At 41.1% G+C, this 24,314-nt stretch overlaps 2 protein-coding genes across 3 annotated transcripts in view; one reads left to right on the top strand and one right to left on the bottom strand.

Moving 5' to 3' along the window:
• LOC139340971 (transmembrane 9 superfamily member 2-like) overlaps positions 1-24,314 on the top strand; it is a 369,464-nt gene that overhangs the window by 212,406 nt on the left and 132,744 nt on the right. The gene's annotated exons all lie outside the window — the stretch shown is intronic.
• Positions 1-24,314, bottom strand: part of zswim8 (zinc finger, SWIM-type containing 8) — a 425,535-nt gene that overhangs the window by 347,374 nt on the left and 53,847 nt on the right. For both annotated transcript variants that reach the window (XM_070977145.1, XM_070977142.1), the window contains exons 18-21: positions 23,142-23,364; positions 16,304-16,593; positions 15,929-16,152; positions 13,744-14,241 (exon numbers count right to left, since the gene is read on the bottom strand). In XM_070977145.1, the coding sequence (XP_070833246.1) occupies positions 13,744-14,241; positions 15,929-16,152; positions 16,304-16,593; positions 23,142-23,364 (1,235 nt within the window). The remainder of the gene's footprint in view (positions 1-13,743; positions 14,242-15,928; positions 16,153-16,303; positions 16,594-23,141; positions 23,365-24,314) is intronic.

Genomic DNA, 24,314 nt, shown 5'->3' with positions numbered 1-24,314 from the left:
TAATATATTCTAAATAATCCAAGGACCAAAGAAAAGTTAAAGAATGAAATTAAAAAATAGTTGTGGCAGAAACGGATTAAACTAAATAACGTACCCCTGTTCTTTGACCATGATTGCCCGACAGAGGTGGTACAGAAATGCAAAGCCTACACCGAAATTAAAAAGACTCTGAAGGACAAAGGTATCAGGTTTCAGACCCTTTTAACATGGATCCGTATTCACTGGACTGAAGGACCCCAGATCTATGACAGCCTGCGTGAGGCAGCAATAGAGTTGAGGAAAAGGGGAATGGAGGTCCGGATGAAGGAGGCTGAGGAGGAATGCACATTGGAGGATCGGATACGGGGAGCTTGGCAATGGAAACGCAGTGGAGAGCTAGCCTCACAAAGTATGATGGAAGGTTGCTGGAGTTTCGGAGATCCGCGGATGCAGAAAATACTGGAGACACGGGAGGTGGAGTTGTGAGTCAGTATCTTAAAATGTTGTGAATTATTATTGTTCATTTGAAAGGAAGTTCATGATAATCAAATTGCATGATTTATGTTGTTTAGTTAAAAGAAGTATTATACACTATTTACATTATTTACAGCAAATGTGTGTAGATCTGTTACTTATTGATAGTAATTTGATAGTAATTTGAGCCTAGCCAACAGAAGATGCTTTATTTTGAAATACAGGAAGTGACCTGGTGAATGTTTGACGCTAGCATGATGATGCTATGTACACGGGTGGCTAGCCACAACAGCCTGTTTTGTTTGCCCCTTTTCTATAACTTTCTCCTCTGTAAACTGCAGCATATGGAGAGTAAAATATTCTGTTTGATAAAGACGCGCCTTGGTCATCATTCGAAGCCTCCACTACACAACATAAAATAGTCATGAAACTATAACAACAAGGTTTGGTTTAGCATAATACATTCTTTATATGTATTTTGATGTGTTTCATTTTCTGTTGTAAGTATTCAGCTTAGAGATAAGGACACGGCTCTCCTCCCAGTGTCGCAAAGGCTACTTTTAATTTAATAAAGAGACTGGTGGAGATGTTCTATAGATATTATGTTGGACTGTACTAGAAGGCAAGGGAGACACCTGTGTGTATCTCCACCCACCTCTAGAGATGGGCCCCACTTTTTAAGGAGGATTTTCCCCTCCCCTTCTATCAGGGACATGGGCTTAAGGAGAGTGGCCCATTACTATCGGAAGGACTGAGAGGGAAGATGAAGCTCTTAAGAGAGGACAAAAAGCAATGAAACCAACTCAAAGTGGTGTCTTGGAATGTAAATGGATTGAATAATCCAATGAAAAGGGGGAAAGTTATTGCAAAGCTAAAAAAGGAAAAGTCACAAGTGAATTTTCTACAAGAAACACATCTATCAGTTCTAGAGCACGAAAAGTTTAAAAAAGGTGGGCTTTAAAAATACTTACTATAGTACATATAAGAAGGGACGTAAGAGGGCAGTAGCAATCTTAATTTTGAATACAACAAAATTTTAAACCCTAAAGGAACTAAAAGATAAAGAAGGACGATACTGTAGCAGAACCGGCCTTTAACTGACCCCTTCTTTCCCTTCTTTTCTGGTGATACTCAAGGGAAATGGAGGTGTAAACCCGCCAACTGATTGAATTGTAGACCATCTGGTTTACCTATAATGCAATCTGATTTCGAAGAGAGACAAGATGTCTGGACAAGAGACATCTCCTCCATGTTTTCTTTTCAGGGAAGCCAGGGACACAGACACCTCAACATCAAAGGTGGCCTTCTCCTCACCTTCTCCTCACTATGTTTCTCATGGCAATGCTAATTCTCTCCTGATAGCCCCAAGAGAGATCAAGACAATAAAACCGTCTGGAGAGAAAAACGCCAGGCTCCAGAGGAACATCCACAAACATCAGCAAATGCTGATGGGTCGTAAACCGGACATCCATTGAAGCAACTTGTGTATGCTTGTGTGATTTTCCTCAACACTCCAAGATAACCAGATTTTATGTTAAACTTAACTTTTCATGTTTTCAACTTGCAGGACTCGTTGTACGCATAATATTGATGTTTTCCCAGTATCTCTGACCTGAAGTATGACCAAGTTGTGATTTTAACGGTTTTCTAAAAGTTTGCCTGAATTGTGACCACAAAACCATACTGCCATCCAGAGTTTCCTAACCATCAAATTGAATATGCTTGACTTGGCACATTTATCGATAAGTAACCGTAATCGTGATAATCATTTTTGGCAAATATAGCCTGCCTTCTTTATTCCTGTATCTTTATTTGTGCATTAGTTATACATTGAATCATTATACATGTTGGGATGAAACTGTACCATGATTACCATTTAATGTTGTCACCCAACCATAGTAAGTGTCTAATGCATGCTGTGAACAATATTGAAATGTCATTGAAATTTTGTCATTGAAATTATATGTGATTGACCATAGTGAGAAGCAGATGAGCCCCTCGTATGAATCATTGATTAGTTCAGCTCTTTGAGGCGATCGCGCATCACAGACCGTCTCACGTGATTCGATGGCCTGCCCTTTCGACACGCCCCGGAGCGACCTTTAAAAACTGCGTGTAGTGCGCGTTACTCAGTCTAAGTTTGTGTTAGTTAGTTAGTTAGTTTTGTTTTGTAGTTCTTTTGTCTAAAATAATCCATCACGGACTCAACCGAACCAAACCCTGCGGCCAGCTGTTGATCCTTGGTCCGGTTCACAACCATCCGGAGCCATCCCGCATCTGTAACCGACACTGCAGAACTAGTTCCAGAGACGCCCCGTTCAGCAGCAGCTCGTCATCTTGGTACCTGGGCCTTCCACCAGAATGCCAAGCAGATCGAGCCACGGACGAACATCTGGAACGTCTTCGGGACGCCAACAACCAAGTAGGCACGCTAAGCGGGTTTGAATAAGGGTTGGTCCGTGAGGTTAAGAGTAGGTCAATTCGTCCAAATTCTCTCCATTAATCGTTCATTCCCTTAACTCTGCGTTCGCGTCCCCATTATTCCCTTTCGACTGCCTCTCACTATCGCCAATTTATTTACCATTGTGTTGCCATAAATTTCTTGTGTGTTCTGTCATATCACCTCCCATCTTCTGTCTTATTATTCGTGGTATATTACCCATTATCCACAATTCTGCTTAATAAATGATATTTTGATTTAAGTCCTGGTTAGACGGTGTCCTTTTGAACTGAATATCTACGATCCCTGTATCCAGAACTTACACTTCAGGTTATCAGACTGGTTTACTGTTAGTCCATTCGTTAGTATTTATCAGCGTTATAGCAGTTAATTTCTGCAGTCCTTCTTAGCTGAGGAAGGTGGTGCCCCGACATTTTATCAACGAATGCAACATCAAATTAAGGTAGTACACACTACAATACATTTTGGTTAAGGGGAAAGTTGAAGATCAACTTGTCACACTTCTCAATGTCTATGCACCCCCGGATTGCGATAAAGGTTTCTTTAAGAATTTATTTGAAGTTATTGCTCAGGAAACAGAAGGGATATTGATATGTGGAGGCGATTTTAACACTACCCTTAATCAGACTATGGACACTACTAGCACAAAAAAAGCAGTAAAAAACAACTGACTCGTTATATAAATATGATACTGTCGGATTTGGGAATTATGGATATATGGAGGGAACTACATCCACTTGAGAAAGACTATACTTTTTATTCGGCCCCACACGCAGTATATATAAGAATAGACTACTTCTTCATTAATGTAATAGATAGATTTCGGGTGGAAGAGTGTAAGATTGGGGTTGCAGATCTGTCAGATCATAGCATCCTCCATTTAATACTAAACTTAAACAGTAGGAAAAAAAAATACAGCATGGAGATTGAATGTCGGTACATTAAATGACCCTGGATTTGTTGAAGAGATCAAAAAGGAATTACTTTTATACAGAAAAGAGAATGATAATGGGGAAGTAGACAACGCTTTGAAAGCAGTGATGCGGGGAAAACTTGTATCATGAGCAGCATACCTCAAGAAAGCTAGACTAGAACTCTATCAAAAGAAGATAAGTGAACTTAAAAGCCTAGAACACAAAAACTCGAATGACTTAGGCGTACTCCAACAAATTAAAGAGATGAAGACAAAAGTAAATGAGATCCTAGGATACGAAGTAGGGTCCCAAAGCAACAAAAATATTAGCTAGACAAAAAAGAAAGCATCAACTCATGAATACAATACACAAAATTAGAGGTCCCATGACCAAAACCCTAGAATTTGAACCAGACAATATAGATAAAATATTCGAAAATTATTACAAAAAATTGTACACACAGCAGGCTCCAGCAGATGAAGAATCAATTAGAAACATTCTAAATTCATTAGATCTACCAGCAACAGGAGATAAGCAAAATGACTGTCTGAACTCAAATATCACAGCTGAGGAGTTGGAAAAGGCAATTAGTAGGCTAAAATCGAATAAAACTCCAGGAAGCGACGGCTTCCCAGCTGAGTGGTATAAAATGTTTAAGAAAGAATTAGGCCCAATGTTACTAGCATCATTTAATGGAACTTTAAAAAAAGGTGAGACCCCTCCATCATGGAAAGAAGCAATAATAACTGTAATTCCCAAAGAAGGAAAAGACAAAGAATTTTGCGAAAATTATAGACCAATATCAATTTTTAACTACTACTAAGATATATACAACAATCCTAGCTAGGAGACTTAAGACCTTTATGCCAGACTTAATAAACGAGGACCAATCAGGCTTTATCAAGGGACGCCAAACACATAACAATATAAGGAGGACATTACATATAATAGAGAAAGTACAAAGAAAGGGAGAAAGTGCACTGTTGCTTAGCTTAGATGCTGAAAAAGCTTTTGACAGTGTTAGTTGGAAGTACTTGTATCGTTGTTTAGAAAAATCTGGCTTTAATACAGACTCAGTAAACATAATTAATACACTTTATCAGGAACCAAGGGCTAGAATTAAAGTAAATGGCAATCTCACAAACTGGTTTAAGCTAGAAAGATCCACCAGACAGGGGTGCTGTCTATCACCGACCCTTTTTGCAATTTTTGTGATCCCGATTATACTGCTAGATGGAAGGATATTGAATTTAAAACAGAAGGAATTCATGTTCTAAGTATGATTGCATCTGGAAATCTGGTTCAAAGTGGTCAGGAAATACAATTTGGAGGGGGAAATCAAAACTTTGAGCTGGTTGGCTCATAATCCTAAATTTAAACCACGGACATTGGATAACCGGTTCCAACAATGGAGTATCAACGGCATTACAGCCATAAGCACAATAATGGAGAGGGGTAAAATTAAAAACTTTCAAAAACTGAATTCGGCTTGGACAACTCTGACCATTTTAGAAATCTACAAGGACGAGACTACTTTGACAAAAAATAAAACCAGAGCTTCCACATGAGTTGAATGAAGTGATTAAAACAATGAGTAAAGCATATAAGAACACTACAGGGAGAGTGATTTCTACATTGTATCGGATTGGTACACAACAGGGGAACGTCCACACTGTATATCAGGGACAGCTGGGTGAAAGAAAGTAGAATTCAACTATCTGAAGAAGATTGGTTTAACATATGTGATGTTCAGCGAACCACCACCAGCTCCAGGATGTGGAAAGAATTTTGCTGGAAAAATATAATCCGGTTCTTTATCACTCCTAAGATTAAGAGCAGATTTCTATCTACACAACAAACATGCTGGAGACGGTGTGGGGAACAAGAGGCAGACCACTTTCATGTATTTTGGGAGTGTGCACGAATGAGAAAATATTGGAATAATGTATGGACGGAGTTGAAAACAATTTTGGGATATGATATACCAAAGTCATGTGAGATACTATACCTATGTAACCTGACAAGTGAAAATGTCCAGTGTGGAGACCGATATTTGATTAAAGTACTGGCAAAGGCAATCACCAGGAAATGGTGTAAAGAAGACCCTCTGACATTGAAGAACTGGTTGGACACAAAATTTGATATGGAAAGACTCACTATTAAGAATCCAACAAGCCGAATTTGAAAGGAAATGGGTCAAATGGACAACGTACAAGTCCCAGATCAGAGACATCACTTGAGACTTAAAAGTAATTGAAGGAGCTTATAAACCACATCAATAATGTATGTATTCTCCTGATGCTGACACTGACGTTTTGTTGCATCTGTTTTGTGTATATTATATAAAATTGAACAATAAAATTTTGAGTGACAAAAAAAAAAAAAAAAAATAGATGTGAATGCCAATGGCAATGACACCATCATTACTTTGAGACATACTTAAAGGAAAAAGCTGTTACAGAGAGACCATGTAGCATTTGAATGACAAAATAAGATAATCCTTGATTAATTCCACAGCAGGGAAATGTGCAGTGTTACAGCAAAAGGTATAAATAGTACAACCCTGTTTCCAAAAAAGACTCTGAGTAAAATGTAAATAGAAAAAGAATGTGGTGGTTTCCAAAACATTGAAACCCCATATTTAACTGAAAATAGCACAAAGACAACATACACTGATTAGGCATAACATTATGACCACTGATAGGTGAAGTGAATAACGCTGATTATCTCTTCATCATGGCACCTGTTAGTGGGTGGGATACATTAGGCAGCAAGTGAACATTTTGTCCTCAAAGTTGATGTGTTTGAAGCAGGAAAATGGGCAAGCGTAAGAATTTGAGTGAGACTGACAAGGTGGCTCGGTGGTAACACTGTCGCCTCACAGCTAGAAGGTCCCCGGTTTGAATCCCGCTGTGGGCGCTGGTGCCTGCTGCTCGAGGAAAAAATAAGGGCCTTTCTGTGTGGAGTTTGCATGTTCTCCCCGTGTTCACCTGGGGTATCCTCCATAAAAATACCCCCACTAAAAACATGCAAGAAGATCACCACCTGACCAATGGTGACAAACAAGAGCTGGGTCCCTGGGCGCCGGTCGACTGGCAGCCCGCCCCTCCTGGTCTGCCGTGGAGGAAGGACTTAACATGGATGGGTCAAAAAGCGGGAAGGAATTTCACAGATGCATGGCGTGTGCAGTCTCCCTCTCAACTCTGCATGATGTGTGTCAAATGTGACAAATAAAGGAATTCTTCTTTCTTCAAATTGTGATGGCTCGACAACTAGGTCAAAGCATCTCCAAAACTGCCGCTCTTGTGGAGTGTTCCTGGTCTGCAGTGGTCAGTAACTGTCAAAAGCGGCCTTCTTGGCGCAGGGTCAAGGCTCATTGATGCATGTGGGGAGCGAAGGCTGGCCTGTATGGTCCGATCCAACATACGAGCTACCGTTGCTCAAATTGCCAAAAAAGTTAATGCTGGTTCTGATAGAAAGGTGTCAGAATACACAGTGCATCGCAGTTTGTTGCGTATAGGGCTGCAGACCCACAGACCAGTCAGGGTGACCCCCTATCCACCACAGAAAACGCCAACAATGGGCATGTGAGTGTCAGAACTGGACCACGGAGAAATGGAAGAAGGTTGCCTGGTCTGATGAATCACGTTTTCTTTTTTGGCCAGGTGCGTGTGCATTGCTTACTTGGGGAAAACATAGCAACAGGATGCACTATGGGAAGAAGGCATGCCAAGGGAGGCAGTGTGATGCTTTGGGCGATGTTCTGCTAGGAAACCTTGGGTCCTGCCATCCACGTGGATATTACTTTGACACGTACCACCTACCTAAACATTGTTGCAGACCATGTACACCCTTTCATGGAAACAATATTCCCTGATAGCTGTGGCCTCTTTCAGCAGGAATGGTTTGAGGAGCACAACAACGAGTCTGACGTGTTAACTTGGCCTCAAAATTCCACAAATCTCAATCCAATCGAGCATCTGTGGGATGTGCTAGACAAACAAATCCATGGAGGGCCCACTACGCAACTTATAGGACTTAAAGGATCTGCTGCTGACATCTTGGGGTCAGATACCACAGCACACCTTCAGGGGTCTCATGGAAACCATGCCTTGACGGGTCAGGGCTGTTTTGGCAGCAAAAGGGAGACCAACACAATATTAGGCAGGTGGTCATAATGTTGTGCCTGATCGGTATATCACAACAAGAAGCTGATGTGTTTTTCAGGGAAGGCCTTGCTTATTTGAGCAAAACAATGCCAAGCCACATTTTGCACAGATTATAGCATGGCTCCATAAAAAAAGAGGCCGGGCAGTAAAGTGGCCCGCCTACAGTCCCAACTTGTCACCCACTGAAAATGTTTGCCGCATTATGAAATGTGAAATACAACAAAGGAGACCTTGAAATTTTGAGCAGCTGGAAATCATACATCAAGCAAGAATGGGAAAACATTCACCTTTAAAAATTACTGCAACTGATTACCTCAGTTCCCAAATGCTCTATGTTTTGCAAATGATAACATTCTGTTTCTATTTACATTTAACAGTGTCCCAACATTTCATTTGAAATGGGGTTGAAAGAAGCGTCAGTTAAAAAAAAAAAAAAAAGCAAGGCATGATCAAGGCTGATGGCTGCCCACCTAAAAGGAAGTTTTTCCTCACCACTGACAGCAAGTGTTTACTCATGAGGGAATTGTTGGGTCTCTGTAGATAAAGAGTATGGTCTGTACCAGCTCTACATGGACAGTGCCCTGGGGTTATATAAACAAAATTGAATTTAAAGTAAATAAGTGATAATAATTACACTCATGCAAGAAATGCAGCAAGCACGTCATATAAAAAAAAAGACAGAATGAACATAGAAAGAGGGGTCATTAAAGGCTTTGTATACAAGGCTGATGTAAAACTTTATCCCTTTGATGCATGTTTTGAACCAGTTTAATCCACAGAAAGGCCAACCAAGTTTTCAAGATGGTATCATGATCAATCATATCAAATGCTGTACTTAGTTCGAAGGGGACAAGAATTGAGACCTTATTTTCACCAGAATTTAGTTTGCCGTTGCTGATGTTAGTAAGTGCAGTTTCAGCTTTGTGGTCTGTTCTAATGCCCAATTGAAATTCCTCCAGGATATTACCCTGTTTAAGAAAGGCGTTAATTTGCACTGAAACTGTCTTTGCCATTATCTTACTGATAAATGGAATGTTGAATATTGGCCTATAGTTGGTAAATGTATTATCATCTAAGTTTGGTTTCTTTATTAGGGCTTAGGGCTGTTTTGAAGGCATTTAATAGTATGCCTGTTTGAAAAGATGTATTTATATTCGTCAGGATATGACTTGAAAAACTGTTGAACGCCTTCTTTCAAAATGCAGTAGGTACTGGATCAATACATGAGGTGGAGGAGTTATACTCAATGACAGACTTGTCGAGCTCAGTTAAATGTAATACAGGTGAATTTGGTTGTATTTTTTGGTTTTAAATTTGTTTTTTGTTTTTTTTTTATAGATGTTGTTTTGGTCATCTGTGTTTACATCAGCAACAAAGCTGGCTCTGTTATTTTGTGATTGAAGAAGTCCTTCACAATTCGATGCGGAGAACTGCGGATGGGTGGAGTCAGTGTTGAGTAGTGGAGAGAAACATTCTAGAGTTCCCAGCATTCTCTGTAAAATCTTGGAAAAGTAATCCTTTCTTGTTGGATGTATTGCTTTATAGATAGTCATGGCTTCTTTGTACATGAACTAAGCCTAGCTTGGTTTTCCTACATTTTCTTTCAGCTGCTTGACAGATTCTATAATTATTATTCAGGTGAAGACCAAGGTACTTTTAAGATTCCACCATCTCAATGTCCATTCCCTGAATGTTTACCAGTGGAGGAGATGAGTGTTTACACCTGCTGAATTTCACCACCAGCTCTTTGATTTTACCTACATTGATATGGAGGTGATTCCACCGGCATCAATCCACAAATCTCAGTTCTCTGCACTCCCTATATTCTCCATCTGTGATGAGGCTGATGATTGCAGAGTAGCCGGAGAACTTTTGCAGATGGCAGTTAGTTGATTTGTATATGCAGTTTGCAGTGTAGAGGATATAGAGGAAGTGATACAGGACTGTTCCCTGCAGGGCCCCCATGCTGCAGACAAGCTTGTTAGACTCACAATCCTGTATCCTCACATACTGTGGTCGATTGGTGAGATAGTCCAAGATTTTTGTTGTGAAGTGGCGGTCCACCCCTGTGCGCTCCAACTTGTCCCTCAGAAGTGTGGGCTGTACGGTATTGAAGGCACTGGAGAAACCAAAGAACCTGATTCTCACAGTGGTCCTCACCTTTTCCAAGTCAGAAAGAGATCTATGTAGGACGCAGATGACAGCGTCATCCACCCCAATGATAGGTTGACAGATGAACTACAATGGACCCATTGATGGACAAGGACCAGCCTCTCCAGGAGCATTGGACAAGAAATAAAGTGGATAATGCAGGGTGGCTGTGAGCTAAATATTGTGGTAAGGGGGTGGAGGTGGGAGTGGGGCAGTGCACAGGGGCTGCTGCTGATGGTGTTTGCTGGGAGGGAGGACTGAACAGAGGGAAGGGCAGATGACTGATCAAATCTATTGAAGAAAAGGGTAAGATCATTTACCCACTTTCGGGAATGATTTTAAGGCCCCTTTCAGTGTCCAATGATGAGGTACTATTCTAAATCATCCTCCATCTTCCTCTTGTAGCTATTTTTTTACAGGGTTTCTTGTTGGAAAACTACTGTACAATCCTGGTGATTGTGGCACTCTGCACACAGAACTTGATATAGTCCAATATACAGTGTGTAAGACTGCAATGTCCTTCCTACTTCCCACACAGTTGTGTAGCACGTAACGTATTGAGTGGATGAGGCCAGAATGAAGGAGTGAGAGGCATGATTTAAGTTACCAGAAGGATGGCATGACAATATTGTGTCTGTAGCCTGCTTGTTGCTGATTGGGTAACATCACAGGCTACATCAGCATTTGCAGAGGGGGATATATACACTAAACATGATAACATGCAAGAATTCCCTCAGCAGATAGTATGGCCTTGTGTTAACAACAAACAGCGCAATATCCTTACTGCAGAGTTGTTCTTTAATAGTGATGTGACCAGAGTCACACCCTCTATCACAGTGTTTCCCAACCTTTTTCAGCCATGGCACATTAGAAAAAATGTCACAAAAAGTATATTTATTGAAATACAATGAAAATCAAGTCTCAGTTTTTTTAATTTACTTACTCAGTGTGAAACCTGGGCCTGTTAAGTTGAACACAAAGCTGATGTTCTTGCAGGAATTGAAGAAAGACACACAGGAAGATTTCACCTGTTCCAAGCCTTAGAGCACCAATCAGGTGAAACTGGATAATCTTCCATGGCACACCTGATGATTTCTCACAGCACACTTGCTATGCTGTGGCACAGTGGTTGGGAAACACTGTTCTATCATTAACAATACTGCCATTCCTCCTCCCTTCTTCTGATGGCTCTTCTTTGTCCTGTCTGCCCAAATCATCTTGAAACAGTCCTATGCAGTGTTTGTGTCAGTGAACAGCATATTGCTCCACTCCCTGTATTCCGCTGGTGCTAAGTCAGCGCTGCTGACTGCTGCTGCGGAGCTCTACCAGCTGATTCCTGGTGTAAACAATGGCGTCATGGCTGTGTCCGGGATCCCCAGATGCAAACAATGCAAAGACCAGTAGAAACACCCGGGCAAACTCAGTGAGTTTAGTGTCAATGATGCAATTTACTTCAATGAAGTTAAAGTAAAAAAGCAAAGTAAGTTAAAGAAACTAGAAATAAAGCTCAACGTTGAGCAAGAGCTGTTTTAACAGGGTATTACAAAGTATCATGACTTACTATACTTGCAACTAAAAATTAAGACCTTCAGATCAAGTCATTTCTACCCTCACTGAATCTACGTACTATTACTACTGAACAAAATTAAAAATTGACAGTTGAAATAAAAAAGAGCATTACACTCAGCATTTGGGAGACTAAAGCAAATGGATGTGGTTTCAAGTCTGAGAGGTATATATCAATGTAGGAACTGTTGGGTCCATCCATCCATCCATCCATCCATTTTCTATGCCGCTTATCCCTTTTGGGGTCGCGGGGGGGCTGGAGCCTATCTCAGCTGTCAGCGGGAGGGCGGGCGGGAGGCGGGGTACACCCTGGACCGGTCGCCAGCCGATTGCAGGGCAACATATATACACAAACAACTATTCACGCTCACATTCACACCTAGGGGAAATTTAGAGTCACCAATTAACCTAATGGTCTGTGGTTTTTGGTCTGTGGGAGGAAGCCGGAGTACCTGGAGAGAACCCATGCATGCACGGGAAGAACATGCAAACTTCACATAGAAAGGCCCGACCTGGGAATCAAACCAGTGACCTTCCTGCTGTGAGGCACGTGCACTACCTGCTACCGTGCAGCCCACTGTTGGGAAATTACAGTGAGGGATGCTATCAGTTTTGTCATATCAAAGGACAGGACAGACAAACTAGATTCTGCTAATTATAGGCCCATTAGTGTATTAAATGTAGGCTATAAATTATTCACATTCATACTGTCTCGAAGAATAGAAAATATTCTACCAGAACTCAGAACTATTAGACCAGACAGGTTTCATCTGACATAATATCATGAGGATACTGCATATTATTAGACATATCAAAATGGTGGCAGCCATCATAACTTTAGACACTGATAATGCATTTGACTTTGACTTAGTCAGATGGTGTTATAAAAATCTGATTTTCCCAAATTTATTATTGAAACATTTAAAGCATGATATGACACAGTCAAACTACATGGATTAGGTGATTAATCTAAATTGTTAATGTGCTGTGTATATTATACAAATTTTGTTCCAAATAGATGTGATGATTGATTTAAAAAACGAATCACAAAATGCCCTACTAATTATCATACATTTATTCAGAAGGGCACTTTGCTAAGCTCTAAATCCTTACGGAAAAAATATGGTCTGTAATTAAAAGATATCTATAGATACCTCCAAGTTCAGCATTATTTCAACCACGACCTAGAGATAGTTTTAGAAATCTTTAGAAATTTTCGAAATTATGAAAAAACTTTTGTCAATATCCACTTCCAAAACTTGTAATAAGTTTATCTCCAGAATGTAACATGGCTTTTTTTTCTGGATTTGGACCACGTGGACTGAGTCCATTAAGCCTATAAAGTCAGATTTTAGTTGACTTGATAGAATAAATGAGTGACAATATAATATGATCTATATTTAACTACCAGCTTACTCTACTTTTATTTTCTTTTTAATTATTTTTCTTTTTTGTAGTATCTAAGGCTATGTTTACACGGAAACAATCTGAACAGAAAACACAAAAGTGGCGTTGTGTCCTCACTTTTTATTCGGCATTTAGACAAGCGTTTTTTGGGGGAAATCTGCATGCATACGGTGACGCAAAAGTGTGTGGAATCACAGAATTTAAGGGACAGGCTCTGGCAGATCGGAGCACACTTATACGTTTTTACCCTTTAGAAGGGCATGCGACAGTGGAGCGGGGTTTCACTTTTTTGCGTTTTTAAGCCCCAAAAATGCCACCCCCGTCTAAATGAAAGGCACACCTGATAAAATATTTTGTCGTTTTGCAAATAACCACATATTGTTACTATGTAAAATAATGAATGTCAAATGAAGGCTTTTCCAAAATAAAAGTAAAAATTGGTCAAACATGTCAGATGATGTACTCTGACTGCCTGCAGCCTTTAATTAAGTTTTCAGTCATGATGTGAAGACAAGAACAAAATTGTACTTTTAAGTTCTAGTTGTGGACATCGTCTAAACTATTTCAGAATAAAACGGAAATGCCACAAAAAGCCATTGACTGTAAGAGAAGGAGTTCTGACCTGTGGATATGCAGCTCCAGACACAGGGAAGACGGTGGGTCGGGGGACATGCTGCAGAGGGTGTCCCAGATACTGGGGGGTGCATACAGTGGGGAGATGGGCCTGGATTGTGGTGTAGGGGTGTAGGCCCTGGCTGTGGGGGTGAGCCATGGCCTGCCCAGGCATGGCGTGCGATTGGTAGATTGTGGAACCCACTGAGATGACAGGTACAACAGCTGCTGCAGTGACTGAGGCTGTGACTGTTGCCATCCCCTGAGACTCCATGTTGGCTCCGGGGTCAAGGACACCACAGCTGGACTCCGGGGGCCTCCTTCCTGAACCCCCATTGGCTCCACAACGCCCAGAGGTCTCTCGCAGCTGGCCTGAGCCCCCACCCACTGACTGCTCATACAGCCAGTACCACTGGTGAGCCACCTCAAAGAGAACCTCAGGGTACACACCTCCACCCTTGGCTGCTTCCTCTACTGCCATGCAGGCCTTCTCTAGCATCACATTGTCCTGGAAAGAGACAATGACAGAGAGAAGGAATTGTGGGGACGAGAATGTATGAGTGAGTAGGCAGTATGGATCAGTATGGATCATTTATTTACTTTATTTATTACATTAAATCATGTATTGTCATGTGTATTGTTTTCTTTGATGGTTTCTTTATCAGCAGTTTTTAGAAAGCTTAATACCTTTTTAGACTTTCATTGATATTAAGACCACTTCAATAAAAAATTAAACAGGAATGTGTCTATGGGCAACAGTATTCACCTGCACTTTGTCTTTTCTTTTGCAATTCTGTCATTGCAATTTAATCATATTCTGAAACAAAAACATTCAGTGCACTAAATTCAAGTTAATTTTGTGATGTCAGAACTAATTTCAAAATTCAGATTAATGTGAGATTTAACTTTCTGACACTATATAGTCAAGAAGAGCTGATTCAATCAGATCAAACATCTCCATTTCCTTTTTCAAGTCATTTAATGGTAACAAGTCAGACATGTCACATTGTGCTAATGATGTGTCACTTGAAACTTGACTTGTTTACTTTCCTACAATGACACAGTTTTTTATTCTACTAGGAGCCTCATGGGCAAAAACACATTTATCTACAATGCAGAATGCGACTGGAATCACTTTACCACAAATCTGTAATTGAGTGATTCAGTGCCCTGCTCAACTAGAGGCTGACACTGTTTCAGCTCCAGGAACATGATCATTTTGCCTTAAACTGAGTTTCCTGCATACTGCTACATTTAGATTACATTCTATCAAATTGAGTTCAGTCAGACTTTAATTCTAAATGTTTGCTATTCTATTATCAGCCTGTATACCCTGGTAAAGAAAGCTCAGAAACTAATGTATTCTGAAGTAAAAAAAAATAAAAATAAAATTCCTATGCCAAGTTCCTGTCAACTTTTACAGAGGAGTAATAGAAAGCATCAGGCAGAGGAAAGGAGGGCTCTGCAGTGGGCGATTAAAAACAGGCACAACATCATTGGTAGCCACCTTCTGAGGGCCAATGATATCAGTGATGTGAGGTGCTTGAGTCCGAAGGAAACTAAAAGACAATACCCACTCCTGTAATAGCCTGTTCACCCTACTGCCATCTGGCAAACCATACAGAAGTGATCTGATGCTGTACCACCAGACAAAAGGACAGGTTCTTTCCTCAGGCTGTGAGACTCCTCAACTTATCCTCCACACCCCACCATAAATAATAGTTTTTCATTTTGCTTGCACCATTAAGGGACTACAGCTTGCATTTCCAGTAGACAGTAGACAAGTTTGCCTTTCTGGTTTTTCTCTGGAGCATGACATTCAATGTCACCAAACATGCTGGAAAACAAGGAACGAGAGAGAGCAACATGGAAGCCAGTGACAAGATTGGTGGTTACTTTTTTATATCTTTTGTGAGATGATGATAATGAAATAGAAGTGCAATGAGTTCAAAGTCTGTTATTGGGCAATATCCAAGTGTCAACGTACAAACCAACATCATAATCATGCCAGAAAAGGGGCAGAAATTGATTAAGCTGATTGTACCCTTTCCTACTGAAGACAAAAGCTAGATGTTACTGGGTGTTTGTGGGGTTTTGTCTATTGTGAAAGTGAGAGAAACAAATTCAGAAGTATCTGACATGCTCAGCAACATGTTGATCAATTATCGCGAACTGTAAACCATCTTTCACATTACCTGCTCTTTGCACTGCACCAGGGCTCTCTGGATTTCATTAGGGTTGAGGGCGTGAGCGTGAGGCAGGCAGCTCAGGGCTAGCTCTGCTGCCGCTCTAACCATGTTGGGATCCCTGGCCCGTGATGCTCGGTCAGCTAAGGATGCCACCTCTGGAGGAGTGAGGTGACCGTCCCAACACTCAACCAAAATGTTGAGGGCAGCGCTGCCGATTTCCATGGCCTGGCCTGAGAGGAGAGAAGATATAGTATGTGGGCATGAAGGAAAGTGGGGGAGTGGATGAAGGAAGGAAAGCAAAGAAAGAAAACACTGGATTTGAAAATCTGGGTCTTCATGTTTCTGTTTAACTCGTTCACTCTGGCACATACTCCCCCTCACCAGTGATCCAGGACACATGGGAGGAGTAGGTCCTGGACAGCCAGTTGGGTGAGACAAAGTTGTGGAGGCCAAGAGCATATAGGCCAATCTCAAAGGCACACAGGTGCAGGTTTCTGTGGGGCCCTTGGTGGCCACCGCTGGCTGAGGGCTGGGTAAATATAGAGGTGGAGGAGTTTCCTCCAGCTTTGATCAGCACGGTCTTCGCCAGTTCAAAGTAAAAATGGGCTGCTGCCTCTGATGGCTGGTTGGGCACATGGGGTGCATGGCACTCAGGACGTCGCCCTTTGTACCTGAACGCATGGAAATGTACAACATGTCAATTAGAATTCATCTATGTTAAAATGAAGACACAAAAGGAGCTATTGTGAATTGTGATTTGTTTTCAAGAAAACCTGCTCAACAGAATGGCTGATCTTTCCAGGCCTGTCTGGTTGTGGAACTTACCTTTACCCTAGTGCTGGGTATGACCAAAAATGTATATCACAGAATTTTTCAAAATTACAACGGTTTCACGGTATATGACGGTATTATTTTTCTTTCATCTGGAAGACAGATGTTTTAACAGAGGTATATCCAGGCCCTCACTGGGGCAGAGTACCATTATCTCGTCCAAGCATATGGAGAAATTCCTCTGTTGAACACACTTTTTCAGCCATTTTTCTGCTAGTTAATTTTGTTATCTCTCATAAAAGGTCGAAATGCAAATAAAACAGTAAAATAACACCTCGAGCTGCTCAGCAGAGACCTCTCTTAGCGCTCTGTTCATTCATGAGTAAATGAGACGGAGCGGTGAAACTAACTGCGCAGTTAGACCAGTCAATAGCTCAGCAACCCATTGGTCTATTTTGATGATCGACACCTCTATTGACCAGTCAGAGTAAAGAGATTCGAGGGGCAGTGTCCAAATTCACCATAGTAACACCAATGACGATCCAGAAGGAAGTAAGCCCAGTGATGAAGAGCACTGATTGGGTAACATCACAGGCTACAGGAGTCATAGGAGGAGACATTAGCAACGTTTTTTCGAGCTGGAATAGAACTTTTGACCACAAAACAGCAAAGGTAAGACATACTGTATGATTTAGCAAAGTTTTTTTCTGCTACCGTTTGGCTGCTAGCTCGCAGAGTTTTTGTCGCACAGTGAGGAGGCAGACATCGTTATGATCATCACTCTCTGCTTTCATATGATACCAGGCTTGTGTGGTTTGCATGAAGTGTCGAAATAAAGTGGACATACGCTATTTTTGTCTTTTTGTTACAAGACATGCTTGCGGCTAAGGTGGTGGCACAAATTGCTCGTGTTAGCCTGAAAAAAAAAAAACAACAGACATGGCTTTTTTGCATAAGTTCTTCCGTGTCATCACGTTGTACTAGTACTGCAACTTTGATTTTGGAACTTTCAACGTCTGTCCCATCCATCTTCACCGTAACATAACACCAGAGCACTACAGGTTACCCTCACCACACCCCGCACCATGCCTATTTAGAAGTGCAACATTGAAAACGGTCCCGTCTGAAACAGTGTTGCGCGGTGCAAAGTTCCGGACATTGTGTAATCACATACACCGGTGTGGCGGTATATTGAAAATTTATATCATAACAAAAATATACACCCATATACGGTGTGAACCAGTATACCGCCCAGCCCTACTTTACCCCATCTCCAATGTACATTTTTATTGTTAAACTATACCATTTCCTGAGGCCTCATGCTTATTGTAGGCCTCTTTACATTTGTATTTTCTGCCACCCTCTTGTTTGTTATCCCATGTCTCTGTCAGACAAGTAGTATTTTCATTTCATTCATACAGTCAATTTAGTAATTTCCATCATATGGCAATTATGTCACTTTCCACATTACCTGAAAACCAAGGTTATTGGGCAGTTCACTTTTCACCCCTTCTTGTATCTCAGCGCATCACAATACTAATGTGTGTGGCTCTAATTCTTTGTCATTGTGAACTGATGTGATCTGTGATTGACATCTGATGACTGTATTTTTAAAGTTCTGGACATGTAGCTATCTTGACTGCTTTGAAGTAGCCTTCTGAACAGTTACATCACAGATACATTTGGTAGTTTCAAGTTGGCCTTCAAACAGTGAATGCCGCTGGTGGATAATGTGAACCTCCTTAAATATGCATTACCATTCAAATGTTTGGGATTAAAAAAATAAAAAATGGTTATTTCAACAGAGATTAAAAAACAGTATAATTCAATTCAATGTATTATTTACATTTGAAATAGTTTGGGCCCTTAAAGAAGAAAAATTAAATCATAAAACTTCTATATGGTCAATGTTCCCACAGTGTTGCTTTAGAGGGGAGAATACTGTTGTCACCATTTTTTTCCTCTATGTATGCTTATTCTTTTGAATTTGTTTTCCAGTCCCGAAAACCATAAATGACCCTAGATTATTTTTGAACAACAATGGTGCAATTGGTCTCTAAATATTATGGGAACTGGTTTTCTTTGGGCCCTCTACTCAGTGGTTAGGTTGAATAGGTTTAAATGGTGATTTGTCAGTCCATATTATGTTCAGCTGATACTCTGTGATCCAATTCCAATAGTGCTGACCAACCTTCTATTTCTATTGTGAAGCTTGAAGAAATGCTTTGCTAAAACAACACACCTAGGCATGACTGTGCACTTGAATCGGAAACAGGAACCTGTTCCTATTTAAATCTGTGCAGAATTTTATGCTCATCTTCCAATTTCTTTTAAATGAGTCTTAAACGATTTATGATCCTTGTATTAAATTTAACTGCTGCTCAGAAGTGTCTTTGTCTTTTTCTGCCCTTTCAATTGTTAGTCTAATTCAATTATTGTCCAGTGTTTTGTTCTCCATGTACAAAACATTACTGTTTAGCAAACCTTTCATACAAAATAACATCTACTTGTAAAGAGGACTTTATACAACTTAAAAGCATAAAAGGCCACTGGAAATACAGAGCCCCCAGTCTTCTGACTGTACCAAATCAAGCTTTTGTGGCAGGCAATTCCTAACTTTTGAGCTATAATGTAACTACACATTGGGGCTATAGCAACTACAGATAGAGCTGTGACTGGTCAGCTTGTGCTTTTGGTGTGTTCTCCTTCACGTTTGTGATGGTGGAGGATATTGTTGAGACTGGAGACAATGTTAAGAAAATTGAAGAAGAACTGCAACCTCCATTTGACCCGTGTCAAGCATAAACCCAGCTTCAGCCTCTTTTACAAAACTAGTGCAGTGCCGTTCAAAACATTTTTTGACAACCACTCATTCAAACTACACTTTCCTGGGTCCTCAGAAATACACCTGTCAAGAGTGAAGTTCCTATGTATCTACAGATGCAGCAGCCTCGAAATTCCCCTCCAGGCCAGAGGCCATCCAGCTCCCAGCCGGCTCCCAGCTGGCTGCCAGCCAGCTACCAGTCCCCCCCTCCTCTTGGGGGTGTGCCCAGAATCCACTATAAACACGCCTCTTCATTCAATTGCAGGGTGTCACCAGGAGATGGCGTGTCCCTCACAGGAACACATCTCAAGGGCAAAGATTTTTACTCCACTACATTCATCTGCTTTAGTAGGCTTATTTGTAGTTAGGCAGTCACAGTTACTCAACTATTTTACGTTGATTATTTAGATCAACTTAGAAAAATATTTCTCGCACAAAGTCTTAAAAAAGTCTTAAATGTGTGTTTCCATCAGCCTGTTTTAATGCATATTTTCGATTTGCAAACAGAAAATTCCTAAGTTTTTCTCTTACAATATACTGTATGAATGTTTTTGTGATTGTTGCGATTAAAAAAAAAACAAACTCATGTAAAAAAGTTGTATATAATCACTTCCTATATGATAATAACCATACTTCACATTACAGAAACAGTCGAAAAGATTCAGTTCCCATCTTAAAAAAAAACAAGTTTTAAGTTGAGAATACTAAACATCAACTCAAAGTTACGATATTATGTGGTGGAGATTTGGTATGTATAAAGCTTTCTGCAGCGGCTACGGGTTCGATTCCGTCTTTCAGCCCTTTGCTGCATATTATCTTCTTCTTCGAAAAAAAAGTTACAAAATCATTCCTGAGTCATAAAAGTGATGTAGCTTTACAAAACAGCCTGTGACTCCAAGAATAAACAGGCTCCATCTGTTTACATAGAGTTTGCTTTTGATAATTATCAACAAAAATGATGACCTAATTTTACTTTACATGCGCTGGAACAGAGACGGAGCTGCAGGAGCAGAGCGCATCATCTGGAGATTCCAGGGCTCGCCTATGTTTTCCGCAACAGGCGCGCGGCTCTTGGCAAAAATAGACCAGGAAGCGGCAAGTAGACAGTCATATTAGTATTGGTTGAATATGCGCTAATTTTTGCGATCGCAAGATTTCCTGGTCGGACTGATAATATACATTTTGATGCATGAGGGAGGTGGGAAAGTTGGCTTATCCATAAATGTAATTAAGTGTAATGGAAACATTTAGTGAAGTCTATAAAGTAGCCAGCGACACAATATTAATATCTGTGGCACAAATTGATTTTTAATTACTGGTGGTACGCGCTCCCCTCAGCCCTCCACCTATTTTACTGGCCATAGCGAGTCTGTGGGACAGTGGGGGCTGGGAGCCTGTTTGGCTGGCGACCATCCATTGAGTTAGAACAAAGGATACACTGTAATGCAAATAATGACTTTTCAGCCAACAACGCGGCCGGCTCGACACTACACATGCCTGACAGAGTGACAGACAGGAGAACATCATGACGCCCGTGGTGATGATGCGCGATGTGTCAGTGAAACTACAGGTTTACTCAGCTCTGAAATGTGCCGGGAGTTAATCGCTTCAAATGCACAAATGCAGCGAAGTTCACAAACCACCAACAGTTTATAGAATAGTATGGACTGTCTATCAGTGGCCATTAGAGCAGCTCTCTAATAATTAAAATAGATGTCACACTGTGCGGAAGATCTTAATAAGTTAACAAGAGATTTGGCCACGACAGCTGAAACAATGAAACAATTGGATTTATACTTTATCCAAAATCGGGGTGAAATATTGCATGCCACGGATTAGATAGATACAGAAATCATCATCTGAGAAATAGTCATGATACTGATTTCACTGTTTATTGGCCGTTTTCATGTGTGTGTGTTAACTGATTGGCCAATAAAAACAAGTAGATTGGCCCATCTACATCGGCCCATTGGCCCTGTATGCCCCACAACATTGTTTTTTTTCATGGGTCTGATTGGCCCATTAGGATTATTCATGATTGAATGTCGGTGTTGTGCGGGGGATGAGGCTCGCTGGCTGCGGAGGGAGAGTTGATGTTGTAGTAAGAACCTGTCTGCCTGGTCTAAAATGATGAAGTCATGTTGAACATTTCCGTTTCCCAAAAAAACATTTATTTGAGGTGCAGCGGCACAATATTAATATCAAACACGCGTGCACAACGCCTGACGTAAAAAATGCATTCTTGGTGCGCTTCTGAGCACTATGTTTACCCGCGACTATAACTTTTTTTTTAATAGTTACTGTTTATATTCATTGCGTGAACAGTCTGAAAAAAGAGACAGAGACACAGAGAGGAGGACACAGACAGTCACACAGACAGAGTGATGAAAAAGATCAGTGATAATTAACTACAGTATATTAAGCCTATGATGTTGAACATCGCAGTGCGCAGTGCGAGCCGTCTGCTGCGCTCCGCAGCCGCCTGTGAAGGCGAACGAAATCTGGAACCTTTCAGCTCAATGACATGGCTTTGAAAGCACCAAGTGACTTGTTTTAACGAATTTCGTTAGATTAAAATATGTAGAACTGTAAAATATCACTTCCGTGAGGCTGTTCAGTCAGACATTAACAGATCACAGGCTGAAATTGGCATTTCATCCTCCCGTCCCTCCCTCTTCAGCGCACTGTAAATGATTTCTGTCCAGTAATATACTGTACACACACATACAGGACTCTGCGTATTGCTGGTAACCACATCAAATAGCGACCCGCAAATCTAAAATGCGCTACAAACAGGAAACCCACCAGCTGAAAAGCAGAGTGGCTCCGCGAATCAGGCAGAGTATTAAACATTTAACTGTTTAGCAGTTCAGAATGCTAGAAAAACGCGACGCACAACTTCTGTTATTCATGATTAATTTTCTGGGCACAAATCACTCGGCACGTGGAGATGCGCTGGGAGCCTCTCCAAAGGTGGGGAGAGATGTGGAGGAAAAGGCAGGATGGGCAGATGAGCAGATCCAAGAAGTTTGTGAACGAGCACTACAATAATGTGGATGATTAAGCATAATTATATTTAAAAAACTGCACAGGGTGCTCTACTAGACAAGCAGTTTTTCTTACAGCAGTGGAGGCTATGTGCAGATCTAATGAACGACTCAGCAAAGCTGACACGGTAATAATGACTGCTCCTCCTGGTGGACTGATCGAGCAAGTGCAGGTAGTTTCCGCGAATGGAGCTTAGGGGCGTTACGAGTTGGCCCCGCGCCGATGACGTCATCGCGGGGGATCTCATTACAGTCACGAACCCGCCTACTGCAGAGCAGGGAACGGTCACGGACCCGCCAGGGCCCCAGCATGAAATTAGGGGAATTTTGAGGCCGCTCCATCTGTATGTCGACACAGACTCAGTTACAGAGATTCCTTCCTATATAATTAGATACCCTAAACGCAGTTCACTGCCTGAGAGTAAGCAGATTCAAACTGATGAAGAATCAGTCACAATTACTGGTTACAAGCAACATTTGTTTTTAACTCATCTTTTTTTAATTTAAGCTACTATTAACCCAGCTAGTGTGCTTTTACTTGTCTTAGAGAGCTGATAAGGAAGAAGTGTGTGTTTACCTGCTGGTGTCTGTGCTCTTGGCCCTGGCCCCACCCCCTGCTCTGCGAGAGCCACTAGAAGATGAGGAGCCCAGCGAATCAGATGATGAACTGCTGATGCTGTCACTGTCCTGGCCCCGTCCCCAAGATGTTGCTGCCCAGCCACCCCGGAGCGGCCGCCGGCTGAGAGTTGGGGAACTGTCTGAGGTTGTCTCCGGAGCACTGCTGTCGATACTCGCCATGCCTGTCCAAACAACATGCACATCACATTCACATCACTATTATGTGTGTTGGCTCATTTTGGGTTTGAAGCTGTTGGAAGTACATTGTACAACCCGAATTCCACAAAAGTTGGGCCACTGTGTAAAATTTAAACAGAATGCAATAATTTCCTAATGCTTTTTGACATACAATCAACTGAAAACAGTCGAGTGACAAGACAATAAATTTAATATTTTACCTCATCAACCTTATTGATTGTTGTAAATATATGCTCATTCTGGATTTGATGCCAGCAACATATTTTAACAAGTTGGGCTATCCTCAAAAGGCGAAGTTGTTCGCAAGAAAGGATGGGGCGAGGTTCACTGCTTTGTGAAACACATGACTATAAAGGATATGTAGAAGATATGTAGTAACATGGGCTGGGGAACATTTCTTAAAGTGCTGTTGGTAAACACAGTTTGTTTGCAAATGACTACATTCTGCTTTCATTTATGCTTTGCACAGTATCGCAACTCTTCTGGAATTGGGGTTGTACATCTGATATAAACTGTACTCTATATATAAATATCACAGCATGGAGACAGCACTAGTGAAAATTGTCAATGACATCAGGTCAAACATGGACACAAAAATGCTGTCTGTCTTGGTGCTTTAAGATTTGAGTGCAGCGTTTGCAACAGTAGATCATACCATTCTTTTAAACAGACTCCGAAATTTTATTGGCATCTCTGGTACTGTTTTTAACTGGTTCAAATCATATCTCACTGACAGGAAATTCTATGTCAGCATGGGTGAACGCACATCTGGTTTTTATCATATGAAATGCGGTGTTCCCCAGGGGTTAATTTTAGGTCCAACCCTTTTTAATCTATACATGCTATCACTTGGAAATGTCATCAGGAGGCACAGCATCAACTTTCACAGCTATGCAGATGACACACAACTTTACATCGCAGTGTCTCCTGATGA

Source organism: Chaetodon trifascialis, chromosome 13 (assembly GCF_039877785.1).
Source record: "Chaetodon trifascialis isolate fChaTrf1 chromosome 13, fChaTrf1.hap1, whole genome shotgun sequence".
NCBI lineage: Eukaryota > Metazoa > Chordata > Actinopteri > Chaetodontiformes > Chaetodontidae > Chaetodon > Chaetodon trifascialis.
The sequence above is the reverse complement of the archived record's forward strand: the minus strand, read 5'-3'. Positions and strand labels throughout refer to the sequence as shown.